General features: G+C 48.6%; 1 protein-coding gene across 6 annotated transcripts in view; it reads right to left on the bottom strand.

Moving 5' to 3' along the window:
- Positions 1-6214: 6214 nt before the first annotated feature.
- The window catches only part of GNG4 (G protein subunit gamma 4), a 59585-nt gene continuing 50090 nt past the window's right edge, over positions 6215-15709 (bottom strand). For all 6 annotated transcript variants that reach the window (XM_055146755.1, XM_055146751.1, XM_055146753.1 and 3 more), the window contains one exon: positions 6215-9227. In XM_055146755.1, coding sequence (XP_055002730.1) covers positions 9099-9227 — 129 coding nt within the window. In that variant the 3' untranslated portion in view covers positions 6215-9098. The remainder of the gene's footprint in view (positions 9228-15709) is intronic.

The raw sequence follows: 15709 nt of genomic DNA, 5'->3' as shown, positions 1-15709 counted from the left end.
GCCGACCCGGGTTCAATTCTCAGCATCCCATATAGTCCCTGAGCACTGCCAGTAGTAATTCCTGGGTGCATGAGCCAGGAGTAACCCTGTGCATTGCCGGGTGTGACCCAAAAAGCAAAATAAATAAATAAATAAATAAATAAAAAATTTGAACCACACTGGTAGTGCTCAGGGCTTTTTCCTGGCTCTCCAATCAGGGATAACTCCTGGAGGGGCTCATGAAACCATATGAAATATAGACCATATAGTTTTTTTTCTTTTTGGGTTACACCCGGTGATGCACAGGAATTACTCCTGGCAATGCTCAGGGGACCATATGGGATGCTGGGAATCGAAGCCGGGTTGGCTGTGTTCAAGGCAAATGCCCTACCCACTGTGCTTTCGCTCCAGCCCCACCAGTTCCTTCTTATTTTACTTTTAAAATAACAATTATTTTATTTCTTTATATTTTATTCCCCATCCTTCCCTTTGTTGTAACGACTGGAGAATGGTGCACTTATTTGCAATCTTACTTTCAGTTGTGGTGCCCGCTGGGGGGCGCACTTTAGTCACGCTCAGAGACGCTGGCTGCTGTGCATTAAAGAGGGCACTTGGCTGTGGTGCTGGGCTCCCAGACAGCAGCGCCGCTGGGATCACACGCAGGCTAATAGGGCGGCTGAGGATTGAACTTTTGGCTTCATCAGTCTCAGGATTGCAGCAAGACTGGCATTTCTTTTTCTTCTTCTGGGTTTTGTACCATACGCGGTGGTGCTCAGGGTTTACTCCTGGTTCTGCACGCAGGGCTCACTCCGGGGGGCTCCGAGGACCATATGGGATCCAGAGGACCAAACCTGGGTTGGCTGCAGGCACGGTAAATGCCCTACCCTCTATTACTACTCTAGCCCCCAAACTGGCACTTTTGCAACTGAGCAGTATTGGGCCCCTCAAAATCTAAAGTCAAACAAAGGCTTTGCCTGGTCTTGTTTTCCTAGAAATTTTTTTTCCTCTTTTCTCTTTTTTTCCTGTCCTTTTGCCCCCCTCCCCCGCCCTCCCAGCACCTATTGCAAGTCGTTCCTGGGAGGGCCGCCGCCAGGTGCACAGGTTAAAGGGGTGCCCGGCCTGCCCGGAGAGATGCTCCGATCCGCTTGATCCCTGCGCTTCCCGCCGGAAGGGCGCCGAGCCGGGCTGCCGGCCGGCTGCAGACTCCAGCCTTGGGGAGCTGCGAGAGCCCAGGGACTTTGGCACTGTGACAGTTGGCCAAGCGCCCCTGTCCTCCTCCTGCCGCTGCGCTGAGTCACTCTGGGCCTTCCCAACACCACCCGCAGCCCAGCCAGCCACCTTCTCCCCTCCGTCTTGTGGTTGCTTGGCTTTGAACCTGGGGAGCAGGGTGCACTGGTGAGTGAGTGAATGTAAGTATAAGTAGAACGGGGTCTTGGGCCACTTGCACCCTGGCTCTTGGAAACCTCGACTGGCTGGGTGCCTTCCCGCTCCTGTTTCCGCCCTGCCCTGCCGCCACCCTCCAGTGACGGGAGAAAGCTGAAATCTGCCTAGGAAGTAGCGGAGGAGGCAGAGTCGGGGCTGAGACTGCTGAACTCCCGCTGTGCTCCAGGCTGGGGCCTCCCTGGTAATTGTTAATAAGGAAATATAGTTCTTCTCTTCTTATTGAGCATGCATCCAATCCCATGCGGTGCTGAAAATAGAGCTGATTTCATCGAACTCTCAGGAGTGCTCTATGGCATAGGTGTGGCTACCTTTATTTTGCTGGATGAGGAAGTGGAAACTTGGAGTGGTGACACTTCTAAGTGGCAAACTAGAATTTGAACCTGAGTTTCTCTTTGCTTTGTGTTCAGGGCTCACTCCTGGCTGTGCAATCAGGGATTACTCCTGGAGGGTCTCAGGGGGAACCATATGGGGTGCCAGAGACTGAACCTGGTCAGTTGCAAGCAAGGCAAGTTCTCTACCCACTGTACAATCTGAGTCCTGCTGACACCAAAGCCCAGGTTTTATGCTATTGTGTGTGCATCTGCGTGTGCATGCGTGTGCATGTATGTGTGTGTGTGTGTGTGTGTGTGTTTGCCTCCTAAATTCCTCTTGTGTCAATCTGTTTACCAAGGGGGATGTTCCTTTCCACTTGCATTTTCTTGTCCTCAACAACAACAAATAAAAAAACCAAAAGTAGACATGCCAGTGTGGATATGTGCTTCCAGTGTTAGAGCGGCGAGGTAAGTTAACATGATCTATCAATGATGATCAGGAAATGGTTAGTTTCAGAGGGACATTTGCTACAAAGCACCCACTTCATCCACGAAGGTGGTTTCCTTTCTGCTGCCCCAAGGATTGGCTAAAATTTGGCTAAAATTTGTGGAAGTCTATTTAGCACAAGCAAAACAATCCAATATAACAAACATGTAAAAGCTCCAAGTTAATGATGACAGTTTCCCCAAACAAACCGGAGAGAGAAACCAGAGTACCAATCCTCACACCTGGCTGCGGGTGTTGCAGGCTGCTGTCTCCCAGAAATGCTGCCGCCTTCTCCAGGCATTGGGTTTTAGGAGTGAACTAAACTGTTGTTGACTTCCTGCTTCCAGAGACAACGCTTCTTTCCTTTTCAAGCTGCTCTTTCCTTCTCCCTGGAAGTGGCCCGCCCCTGGCCTTAATGATCACAGTTAAATGTGTGGACAGCTGTACACTGAAGGTGCGTTTATAGCACACAGGTGCTCTCTGGTTTTTAAACTGTTGGAAAGAGTAAATCAAGAATGTGCTTCAGGAGTTCCTAGTAGCTCCCCTGTGGACCCCCGTTGCTCCCCCTTCTCCCCCACACCCTAACATGGGGTGGAGTGAATGAGAGCCATTTGGCTCCTAAATTTCTTGCTCTGAAGACCTGGCAGGGGGGTGGTGCTAACTGAGGATGATTGGGATTCAAATCCAGACGCTTCGCCCTTCTCCCAACTTGGACAAGTTACTTAGTTTGAACTTACTTCTTTACACAGCCACGAGATGTCCCTCCCATAACCTCAATTTGAGCCATAACGAGGCGTGTATCCAAATGTGCAAGTACTGCAAGCAAATGTGTGTGACCGAGGGAAAAAGCAAGAGCAGCAATAGTAGAGGGAAGACCAGTGGGGGGCAGGGAGTGGGTGCTTTTGCTTGGTACCTGAACCATGTGGTTTCTCCCACCCCTCCCCTTTCCATGTTTATGTTAAAGAGAGAATGAGGGGTTGGAGCCATAGTACAGTGGACCAGGCTTTTGCCTTGACGCAGCTGACCTGGACTTGATTTCAGACAAGGAGTGATTCCTGAGTGCAGAGCCAGAGTGAGCTCCAAGCACAGCTGTGTGTGCCAATCCTCCCGCCCCCCCCCCCCAAAAAATGAAAATGAATGTAATAAATGAATGTACTAAAACAGAGGCATTTGTGCTAAGCCCACCAAGATGTACCTAACCTGTGGTTTCAACTATATACGCCTACCCGCCCAGGAATGTAGTCCTAACTGATCACTGTGGAATTTTCTAGTCAGCACTAACAATGTCCATCATCTTTTCCAAATTCCTCTAAAGAGAAGAGGTTATCTAAGACCTCGTTCCATTCTCCAAAGGTAGATTCCCTCTTCCCTCACCTTGTTCTCTTTCTGCTTACAGAAATCTCTCCTTTTAAAAAATTTTTTTTTTATTTTTTAAATTTTATTGAATCACCGTGAGATAGTTACAAGCTTTCATGTTTGGGTTACAATCTCACAATGATCAAACACCCATCATGCCGAAAGTAGATAATGGACCAAACATGATGACCTCTCAGTGTCTGTGTTGCAAGCTATCATGCCCAGAAATCTCTCCTTTTGTACAACTTTTCAGAGCCTCTTTGGACAAAGGGACGGGATACTAAATGAGAGGCTGCCTGGCTGATTCCCGCACCAACTCAATTACATCTTTAAAATAAACTTGGTTGGAATTTTCTATTTACCAGTTACTCTTGTGTGGGGTCTTCTGAAAGTTCATTCACCCCAGCTTTCAAAGAGCCCCTCAGGGGGCTGGAGAGAGAGTTCAGTGGGTAAGGCACTTGCCTTGCATACAGCTGACCTTTATTCCATCTCTAGTAATACGAACGCTCCCCTGAGCTTGTCCCCTGAGCACAGACCCAGACTCTAAGGTGGACGGGGTCTGGGTGACCACTCTGTCACTGGGAAATCTTTGAAGGTGGGTGGTTCACAAAACCCCAGAATTTGGTTAATAACCATGCATGAGCCTGAATGTTTTCTAAGTTTGTAGATTCTTTTTTCTTTTCTTGGCTTTTTGGGTCACACCCAGCAATGCTCAGAGTTCACTCCTGGCTCTGATCTCAGGAATTACTCCTGGTGGTGCACAGGACCATATGGGATGCCGGGGATAGAATCCAGGTCAGCAGCATGCAAGGCGAATGCCCTCTCCGCTCTACAATCGCTTTGGCTCTATAGATGATTTTTTCGCTACAAATCAAGTAGAAGCTTTTGGTTGGAAATGGGATGGGATGTGGGGTTTTGACAGGGGCTCATCTACACCTCCAGGAACACAGCAATGGGAACAATAGCAGTTTATGTTCCTGGGGGTGTGCTCACCTTTCCAGGAGCACTAGCCAAAATCTGGGGTGCTACAGGATGCATCATTCGTGTTCTTCACAAACACTGCCTGTCTAGTGGTGGGTGTGGTACAGTAACACTGTCTGCCTAAAACATTAATATTGATACAGTTGTAACTCATAAGGCTGAGTTAACCACAAAACATGTCAGGGATCTGGTGCTTTTTCTTTTCATACCAAAGACCCTTCCCTCGCAAATAACAGAAGTGTAAATAAAGTCTATTACCACAGACTCTGGTCTTGGGCCCAAATGTTCACTGTTATCGGCCTTATTATTTTCACCTTGAATCCGAACAGACACCTGAAACATTTCCTTGTAACCTTGGGTCTGCTTCCCCCTGTGGCTCCCTCAGAGGAAGGCTGTTGGCAACTGAGACTCGCTGTTCACTACAGGAGGTGAGGTGAGTGGGGGCCTGGAGCTCAGAACCAGCGCTAAGACCTTGGCACTCCTGAGCAGGAGCCCAGCAGGACGCGGCTCTGTGATCTCCGTGGGCTGCCATGTCAGACTGTGAGAAGAATGGCCACGGGGGGGGGGGGGGGGGCTGTGAGCACAGGGACAGCGGGGGACCTGCGGAAACCATCAGCGGTTTGGAAGGAGTCTCAGAGCCTTTGAAGCAACCATGTCAGCCTCAGTGGCCCCTCCTGCTGGGCAGCTTGGGAGGGGGAGGTTTGCATTCAGGAGAGTTTGCATTCATGTTTGCATTCAGACGTGACATCCCAGACCTAGCCTTGCCCAAAGGTGGTATCTTACTACCCCGCCTGAAGGTATTCTGGGTGCCCTGCCTGGAGGTGGTGTTCTCGTCCATTCACTGCTGAGCATACCACCCACCTCCTTTACAGAGCAGCTGAGCCAAGTGGGAAATCCTGGGAGGCCCTTCCCTTCCCCCCCAGAATACAAACTCTACAGCCTGGGGTGCCTCGTCTGCCTGCTGCTGAGAGCCCATATTATGTCCAGATGGCAGTGCTTTCTAAGTGTTTCTTACTTCAAAATGTTGCCACTATTGCACAAGGATATCCCACGATATCCACAAATGACATTATACCTAAAGAGAAGTAAAAAGTTATGCAAAATGCAAAAAAAAATAAAATTTGGTAGTCACAAAATCCAACGTTTTATTGAAGAATAACATACACAGAAAGGTGCAGCTTGTCAATTGAAGTTTCCACAGACTGGACACACCCAGGGAACCAGCCACCTGAAGAACTGGGAGCCCCCGAAGCTCCCTTCCTGCCCCTCTCGCCCCCGCCCCTTCCTCAGGTGCTGACACCCGGACCCGTCACACCCACAGAACAGTCCCATAGCAGACATGTGACACTGGCTGGCGAGGTCCCTTCTGAGCTGTAGCATGTAGCTGTGGGCTGTCATCGTCACCGCTAGACAGCCGGCCATGGCACCAGTGGCACACACCATCATTTGTTTTGCCACTCAGCATAGCTGTTTGGTGCTTTTGGCTTTGGAGTTCCAGTTTCTATAGACATTCGGGGACATTCCTTTTGGTGAAGAGGTGCATGATGCTTCTGTTGGGCAAGTACCCGTGAATGGAGTTAGTAGGTCAATTATTTCATGGAAAAACAAGGGATTTATAGGGAGAGACTCTGGAGGCAGGAGAGTGGAGAGAATGAAGGTTTAGGGAGCTGGATGGGGGGCTGGGTGGGGGGCAATACAGTTCAGAGTGGCCAAGAAGAGGAGCAGAGAAGAAACGTCTGCTCATGATTTGCCATCCAGGGACCTTAAGGTGGACACACCATCCCTGCCAGTCCTACACGCTTCCCTTGCACACTGCTCCTCTGCACCCCCATTAACCGCCCAGGAGAGGGACGTGCCCAGGAAAACAGGGAAGGCTTCCCCATGTCAGCATCCATGAAGGGAGGGGCACTACATCCCATTGGATGGATATGGAAGGGGTGAGAGCCACCTTAGGGGAGAGGGTCAGGTACTGGAAACACAAAATGACAACTGGACACTCCATTCCATGCAGCTTGGGTGACAGCAAGGAGGGGGTGGGGCCTCGGTCACATGTCAGCACACCTCAGCGCATGTGTGCAGGCTTGGCCTTGCAACAGAGGGCAGTGGGATTACCAATCCCAACTACCATCAGAAGGGAGAACTCACCACACGCCCTAGGTTGGGGACGAAGAGGTGCAGGAATGGACCAAAACGCATGTCATGGAGGGCTGTAAGGAATGGGAGAGGTGACGGACGAGACAAAGGAGGGAAAAAGGCCAGGCTGAATAGGGAGGAGTAGGGAAAGCTAAACCCGAGGGGGCAAAGTTTGACAGAAGGCAGGAGGGATATATATTTTTTCTTTTTGGGTCACTCTTGGCAATGTTCAGGGGTTACTCCTGGCTCTGCTCTCAGGAATTACTCCTGGTGATGCTTGGGGGACCATCGGGGATGCCAGGAATTGAACCCGGGTCGTCTGAGTGCAAGGCAAATGCCCTACTCGCTGTACTATTGCTCCGGCCCCAAGGAATATATTTTTCTTGCCCTGATTTTGCTGTTCTCTGGGCTGCCCCACTTTCTCAGCTCCCGTTCTGTACTTTCATGGATTGTACTCTGCCAGGCTAATGGTGTTGACACAGACAGCAGAATAAAGAGAACCTGGTCATCAAACCAAAGGGAGAAAGTTCTGAAGTGTGATGATCGCACACAGCACAGATTCTGCTGTAGCTCAAGTGCACAGCTTCCTAACAACCCTGCTATTGTCGGTGCATTAATGAAACCAAGGTTGTGTCCCAACAAAAGGAGCAAAGAATAAAAAATGCACTAAAAGCACTCACAAGGGAAGCAAGTCATTAATTGACCTGAAAGTTCTGTTTGCCTCCTTCGAAGCCATTTTACATTATCCCTCCAAATGAACCATGTTATCTTTGAAGTCAGAATTCCTCCCTATAGTCTCCTGTGGCATTTAGTGCATTTATTTGTTTTAATGGTAATCAGAGCTTTCATCATGGCAGGGCCTCGCTCTGTCCTCCTAGACAGAAAGGCAGGAGTAATTACCATCACCCCCAATTTGCAGGTTTGAGCATTTCAAGCACACAAAGGCTTGCCCTATATTACCCAGCAAGCTCCTGGCAGAGGCCTGGGGAGGGGCTGTCTCCAAATAAACAGAAGAAACTTAGACAAAGGGTCCCCCCCCCCCCCCATGATTTATTCTGCTTCTTCCAGCCTGGGTGGTATGTGTTGGTTTTAGATGGGGCCTGCACATGTGTTTAGAAAAGCTAGAGCTAGCTAGCCTTCTGAGGAGACATCTTTCTAGCACCTTCTACCAGAAGCTGAAACAATATGGGCCCATCATGCCCTGTGCTGGTGCAGAAGGGAAATGTGCTCACAGGGCCCCAGCCCTGATGACTGGGCACACGGGCTCACTGTACCTGTTAACTATAAACAGGTAATCTTGGGGTTCAGAGAGGGCTGGGGGGGTCAGCTTGCCTGTACTCACGTCCCAGCTTTCCTACTTACTCATTCCAGTCTTTGGGTAACACACTCACAGAAGAGGCCAGGCCTCAGTTTCCCTCTCTTTAGGCCATACACTGGCACTAATTTAACTTTGGAGGGTTAAGCAAACACAGATTAATGTTCAGAGCTGTGATGGCACAAAGTGAGAGGACTCTTCTGACTTACTCCTCTGGAGCAGCAGCAACACCCCACAAGCCCCCTCTTCCTGCCTCTCCCTCCCCCCCACCCAGTAGCCGGCAACTCAGGGAACTGCCAAGGCTGAAGAGCCAGCAGGAGGGAGCAGGCACAGGGGGGTCTGGGAGCAGCGAGGGTGCAGGAGAGCAGCTGTCACCGTGACTGAGGACCAGTCTTTTACACTATCCACCCGCACCCGCATGGTCCAAGCCTCCAAAGGGGTCACTGGCAACCCATGGAAAATGGGTCTGGGTGCTCCATCAAGGTCTGAACCATGGGACCCCCGACTCCCAGGAATTCCGACAGCAAGCACACCAGGCTTGGATTTTGTTTGTACTTTCCTTTCTAAAAAAAAGGATGCTGGAAAAGCAGGAAATCAGCGGACTTCCAGAACTTTCTCCAAAAAGAGCCCTGAAAACTTGACACCAACATTTCAATCGCTTGGAATTTTCTCAACTGACATGGAATTATTGTGAACAGGGGAATTCCTAGGTGCGAGTTATATTTTTGATGACTTCTCCATTGAAACGTAACTCAGATGCTTTGAAATCTCCCTGTGGAGGTGGGGGTTGATATTTAAACCTTACAAGCCCTTAAATCCATACGTAGGGTTACTTGGCACATTTGTTATCCGACTACAAAGATGTTTATTTTTTTTCTTCTACGAATGAAAATAACACGAAAGAAGATAAAGTGAAATCAAACGCCATGAGGAAAACTCAGAAGACGGGGAAGGGGGGGAGCCCAGCACCAGCAGTCTTGGGGATGGGGCCGGGAGGGAGGGGACCAGGGCTGCTGCTGGGAGCAGGGAGCATGCGCAGTCGCTACCAGGGATTCTACCGACAGAAGAGGAGGCGTTCCGGTGGATGAGGGTGTCAGAGGATGGTACAGAAGAACTTCTTCTCGCGGAAGGGGTTTTCTGACGCAGGCACTGGTATGATGAGAGGGTCTTCCCGCATATGCGCTTCGCAGTACGCCAGGAGGTCCGCGGCTGCCTGGGAGACCTGTAGGGACACAGCATGGGGGGTGGTGCCAGGTCAAAGGGTGCAGGGGTGGGAGGGAGACAGCGCAGCTCGCAGGTGCTAGATCAGTGTCTAAAGAGGAATAAAAGGCCCAGACAGCCTCGCTCCACTCTCAATCCTGTGATGAGTGGGTGTTTCAGGCCAGTCTCCTCACAGTTACTCTGCTCAAACATTTCCAGATGAATAAAGCTGGCCAACTGCATTGCATTCATCCTAATACAACTAGCGTTTGTATTCACCATCATCATAGTAGTTTCCATTATTAGTTCAATTTTGTTTTTGGTTTGGGGCCACACTCTGAGGTGCTGGGGGGTCCATAGGATACAAAGGATCAAAGTCAGGGTCCCATCACACAAAGCACGCACTCTTACCCCTTGAGCCATTTTCCTGGCCTTATTACTGTTATTAACCATTTTACTGTAATCCACCCTCATGACCAAAACGTACACTTTATCCTTCCTGAGAGAACACATAAACACATCATATACAACACAGATATAAACTACAGTTTGTTGGTTTCTTGGGCCACACCTGGCTGTGCTCAGGAATTACTCCTCACTCTGTGATCAGGGATCACTCCTGGCAGAACTTCGGAGACCACATGTGATGTTGAGGATAGAACCCATGTCAGCTACAAGCAAGGCAAGTGCCTTCCCCTGTACTATCTTCCCAGCCTCAAACGGCATTTTTTTAAATTTTGTTTTTAGGCCAGATCCAGCTGTGCTCAGAGCTCACTCTTGGGTCCATGCTCAGGGATCACTCCTGGGAGGGCTCCAGAAGAACCATATGGGATGCCAAGGATCAAACCTGGGTTGGCTTTGTGCAAGCAAGCACCCTACCTTCTGTCCTACCAACCCACTGTATCACCGTACCACTGTCATTCCACTGTTCATGGATTTACTCGAGCGGGCACCAGTAACATCTCTATTACACTCAGCCCTGAGATGTTAGCAGCCTCTCCTTACTCATCTTTCCCAATAATTGGAGGGTCTTTCAGGGTCAGGGGAATGAGACCTATTGTTACTGTTTTTGGCATATTGAATACGCAACGGGGGGCTTGCCAGGCTCTGCCGTGCAGGCGGGATATTGTCGATAGCTTGCCAGGCTCTCCAAGAGGTATGTATATATCTGTTACTATGTTTTGGATATGAATACACCACGGGGAGCTTGCCAGGCTCTCCCACGTGGGCAATAGACTCTTAGTAGCTTGTGAGGTTCTCCAAGAAGGCGAACTAGGCTATTAGAAGTCATGTAGCTGCATTTTGCATTGAGCTTGGTTTTATAGTCTCTGGATGTTGGCCGTTGATGGGATTACACGGCACCGGGGGCAATCTCTGGGTGTGACTGCCTAGCTACTGGAAAATGAGGGATCTGGGTGGAAGAGGCCCAGCCCCGATCTGAGCAGCCCTGGAGATCTCGGCCTCAGGTCCCGCACACCTGAGTTCCTCCACTGGCTCCCCTACCAACCCAATCTCTATAAACTACATGTTACAGTATGCACATTCTACCTTGAAACAATTACTCCTATAAGAGCAGAGTTAACTCCTGGTTAGAAAGCTCCTTCTTCCCTACTTCCCCTCAGGCCTATCTGAAGACTGCAACACATGGCAATTGTGCATGGAACTGTCTGCCTAGCCAAGGCCGCAGGTCCTGAGGAGGTGGAGCTGGGTGAGAGAGGGCAGGGTGCAGAGAAGCATTCGCTCAAAGGGAGATGAAGTTTGCAGTTCACTCCACTCTCGGTCTGGGTCATGTGCTTGGCAAATGCAAGGCCTCGGCATTAGCTCATCCTGCCAATTAGGCTGTTCCGCCTGCAAGTGCTTATTAGCGGCTATAAGCAGGGCTAAGTATATATCAATCAAATGAAATCCTCTTAGTATTTTCAATGCCTAAATCTTCTCTAGAATGATAAAATCATCCCACAAATGAATGGGGGGAAAAGGAATGTTTAAATCTTCCAGTGCCTATATGTCATATATATCTATCTAGGATTTTTTTTAAATATGAGCTCCCCCACCCCCCACCCCCAAGTGTGTTGGTGTGGGTCTAATGTGGTGCGGGTCTAATGGTTCAGCGCTCGAGCCAGCAGTGCGCAGAGACACTGAGGTGATGTTGCAGAGCTGGAGGTGGAAGAAAGAAGAAAAGCAGCGGAGGGACTGAATTCAGGGTGTCTCACATGATACTCTGAGCTTCAGAAAGCTCCCCTGCTTTCTTCTCTAGGTTTTTCTAATTGGCCCAGCTTCCAAAATTTTACAGCAATTCTGATTTCCAGTCCAGAATCACTTGGCTGAATCCAATAAATAATTTCAGTAGGCAGTGCACTGTAGCACTGTTGTCCCATTGTTCATTGATTTGCTTGAGCGGGCACCAGAAATGTCTTCATTGTGAGACTTGTTGTTACTGTTTTTGGCATATCGAATATACCATGGGTAGCTTGCCAGGCTCTGCCGTGCGGGTGGGATACTCTCAGTAGCTTGCCGGGTCCTCCAAGAGGGACAGAGGAATCGTACCTGGGTCGGCTGCGTGCAAGGCAAACGCCCTACCTGCTGTGCTATTGCTCCAGTCCAATTTCAGTATAGGGACATATATATACATAAATTTTAGCCTCAAATGAACTAGTATTTGAGTCAATGAATTAATTTGAATTATGACAAACTCTACAGTTGTTGGGAACATGGGACGGGTGGAGAAAGGGGTGCTAGTGAACATCAAGGTCCAGTTTCCTTTCAGCCCCTCTGCTGTGCAATCAAGTAATTCAATTTTTCTCATTTGTAATAACTGAAAGAATCAGATAATCTCTAAGGTCCTTTTATGGACAGTCTATAAATCTACCTTCTATAGCACTGTAGCCTGTATTTGTTTTTATTATATGCTTTTAAATAGTTCTAATTTTATTTATTTAGTTTCTGGGGGATACACCTGGTGGTTCTCAGGGCCCACTCTTAGTGCTGCTTGAGTTTCCATGTGAGGTGTTAGAGATCAAGCTCAGGTTAGCTGTGTGCAAGGATTGGCCACGTGCAACATAAATGCCCTACCTGTGGTACTATGCCACCCCTCCCCCCTCAGTTTACCTTTCAACAATATAATCCTTCTGACCCAGGTTGTCTTGCCTGGGTCAAGTGTGTGTATGAGTGTGTGTGTGTGTGTGTGTGTTGGTAGGGGAGGGGGGTACAGAAGTCAGTTAGGATAGAGAAGGAACCAGTATGACAATAATAGTTGGAAATGATCACTCTGGACAGGAACTGAATGCTAAAATGTTGAAAGGAGGTAAAGGGATATACATACCTTTTAGTATCTGTATTGCAAACCATAATGCCCAAGAGGAAAGAGAGACAGAGAGAGAGAAGGAGAGAGAGTGAGAGAGGAGAGGAGAGGAGAGGAGAGGAGAGGAGAGGAGAGGAGAGGGAGAGGAAGGGAGGGAGGGAGGGAGGGAGGGAGAAAGAGAAGGAAAAAAGCGTGTTATAGAGGTAGCCCTGGGTGGGTGGTAAGTGGGAGGGAAACTGGGGACACTGGTGGTGGGAAATGTAAACTGGGACAAGTACTGGAACATTGTATGACTGAAGCCCAACCATGAACAATTTTGTAACTGTGATTATTAAACAAAACAAAACAAAAACCCCAAAGCTGTCTTGCTAAATTATGACTGCTTACTTTTCTTTTATTTTTTTTCTTCTGTGGTGCTAGGGATCAAACCCAGAGCCTCACACCAGCAGGGCCAATGCTCTGCAGCTGTTAGTCAGACGGCTGTCTTCTCATCACCTATTTGTCTACATTTGTGGAGGGAACTTCAAGGAACGTAATTTTATGGAAGCAGACCAAGAGGGTTTTTCTCTGAGGGCTGTGGCTGTCAACCTGCATATCAAGCCAAGACTTGGGAGGAGGTGCAGAAAGTAGGGCTTGGGGAGACCACCTGTAGGAGGGGGCGACTGGGTTGGTCTGCTTCTCTCACAGCCACGTCTACATCATCCTAACATCTACGTCTGGTCTTACTGTTCCAAGCAGGTATTATCTTCGGACTTTGATAGCACCTCCAAGGTGATAACGCAATCAATGCCACAATTTTTCTTTCAAGAAAAGTCAGCTGTTCTTACAGTAGAGATGAGTACCAGGAGGATTACTCCACAGCTTAGAAGTCAGCCTTGCATGCTGGGGGAAAGGTAGCTCAGATAGAGAAGGGACCACCAAGTTAAGGGTGCCAGGAGGGCCCGTTCAGGATGGGCGATGCAGGCTGAAAGTAGACTATAGACTGAACATGATGGCCACTGCAAACCACAACACCCAAAAGGAGAAAGAGAGCAAAAGGGAATGCCCTGCCACAGAGGCAGGGTGGGGTGGTGGGAGGATGGGGTGGGGGTGGTGAAGGGATGCTGGGACCATTGGTGGTGGAAAATGGGCACTGGTGGAGGGATGGGTACTTGATCATTGTATGTATGACTGAAACACAAACACAAAAGTTTGTAAGTCCGTAACTGTACCTCACAGTGATTCACTAATAAAAAATTTAAAAATTAAAAAAAAAGAAAGAAAAGTCAGCTGTTCTTAGATGGCCTCTGTAGTTATTGGTGTTGCTTTACGATCACAGATGCTTTTGCTTGGACAGAATAAGACTCCTGTGGATTGCAGAGTCCTCTCTTGGCCACACAGGCAATGAAGCTGGTAGTCAGGTGAAATCATCAGCACCCCATTTCAAACATGCTGTCCTGGGTGGTTCCATGCACCATTAATTTCCCAGGTGCAGTCAAATTATTGGGGGGGGTGGAAACACTAAGCACTGTAAAAGATGAACTAGGAAACTGTAAATCATCTTACAACCAAAGAACCAAGGGCGGGGCAGAGACATGGCTCAGTGGCAGAGAAAGAAAAAGGGGTGGAGGGGTAAGAGCGAGTAGGGAAGTTGCTTTGCATGCAGCTGACCCAGGTTCAATCCTGGCATGCCATACAGTCCCTGCTTGTATCCAAGGTAGCCAAAAGTCCCTTTGTTTCTGAATAGTCAAAAGTATTTTTTGACAAACTCCTGAAGTTTGCAGTGTGTTCTGAAATAAACATGTGAATGATCGTTCTTCATGAAAAGTGAGATCCTGACACACACTGTAGTCTAAAGACAGTAATTAAACTAAATCTGCTCTTCAGGCTGAGTGAGGGAGTTTTCCTAATCAGCCCTACTTCAATTTTTATGGTTGTTTTATACGCATATAAAACAGGAGCTGCAGACACTTCCCGGTCTCATACAACACCTGCCATCTTTGGAACCTAGGGCAGACGGTTTGCTTTGAAAGTTGACATTTTATTCTGACTGGAGATGGAAAACTCCCTTTCTCTTTGTTTTCGCCTCACGTGTAAGTCAGCATTACCTAAAGGCCTGGGTTTGGAAATGCTCAGAAGCAAGCAGGTCTGCCTCCTCTCCTCAGTATTGAGTTGCTGAGTTCCAAAGAGAACAGATGTTGAAAAGAATCGGCAGCCTGGGAACAACTCTGGAATTTTACCATTACATTTCAGAGTAAAAGAGGTGATTAAAACAGCCCAAGTTAGCACATAATCCCGTTAGTTGCACTATAATTACAAGCTTCAATGGGGTGGGGTGGGGGGGAATGTTGCAATTACTCCAGTCACATTTTAAGACAAGATGACATAATTACTATTCTGGCTGAGACACCCACTGCCTTTATCCTTTGCAACTAAAGGAGAGAGACTCACACCTATTTCTCAGCAACCCTGTCTGTCTATTTAACAATACAACATGGAATCAGTTACAAGCACTTTTTGGTGGGGGGGCACACCCGCAACATTCAGGGCTTACTCCTAGCTCTGCACTCAGGAATTACTCCAGGAGGTGCTCGGGGGAACACATAGGATGCCGAGGATTGAACCTGGGTCTGCTGCATGCAAGGTAAGGGCCCTACTCACTGTATTATCTCTCTGGCACCATACGAGCATTTCTGATGGCTCTGTTGGTTTTCCCTCCATGACGAATAAACACAGTAGGAGCCTAGTGGAGAGAATGGCCAGGTTGCATTCGATGTGATGGTCTCCTTTACCAGGTCCGATCTGGTCCACACTCCAATAGAGAAAGCATCCAGTCAGTGGTTGGCGTAACTCCTGGAGCTTTAGCATCGGGATCTCTGCCTCACTCTAGACACTGCTCTAATGTGAAGGGTGCATCCTTGTGATTGTTTTCTTTTCACATTGGGAAGTGTTAACACAGTTCCTCGGGGCAATCCCTAAATAATTCCACAGGATGCTGCCATGTGCTGAAGGGATCCCCCACAAATTCTTATGCATAAGTTGAAATACCCAGTTAACTGTATCTGGAAGTGGGTCTTTGGGAGGAAATCAGAACAAGAATGGGATTAATGTCCTTATCAAAGAGCTATGAGGAAGGGGGTGGGGATCTCTCCCTGCTGTGCCGCTGTGCCAAGGAGGGGTCCTCTGTCAACCTGTGGGAGCTCTCTTCAGAATCTGACATACTG

Source organism: Sorex araneus, chromosome 9, assembly GCF_027595985.1.
Source record: "Sorex araneus isolate mSorAra2 chromosome 9, mSorAra2.pri, whole genome shotgun sequence".
Taxonomy (NCBI): domain Eukaryota; kingdom Metazoa; phylum Chordata; class Mammalia; order Eulipotyphla; family Soricidae; genus Sorex; species Sorex araneus.
The sequence above is the reverse complement of the archived record's forward strand: the minus strand, read 5'-3'. Positions and strand labels throughout refer to the sequence as shown.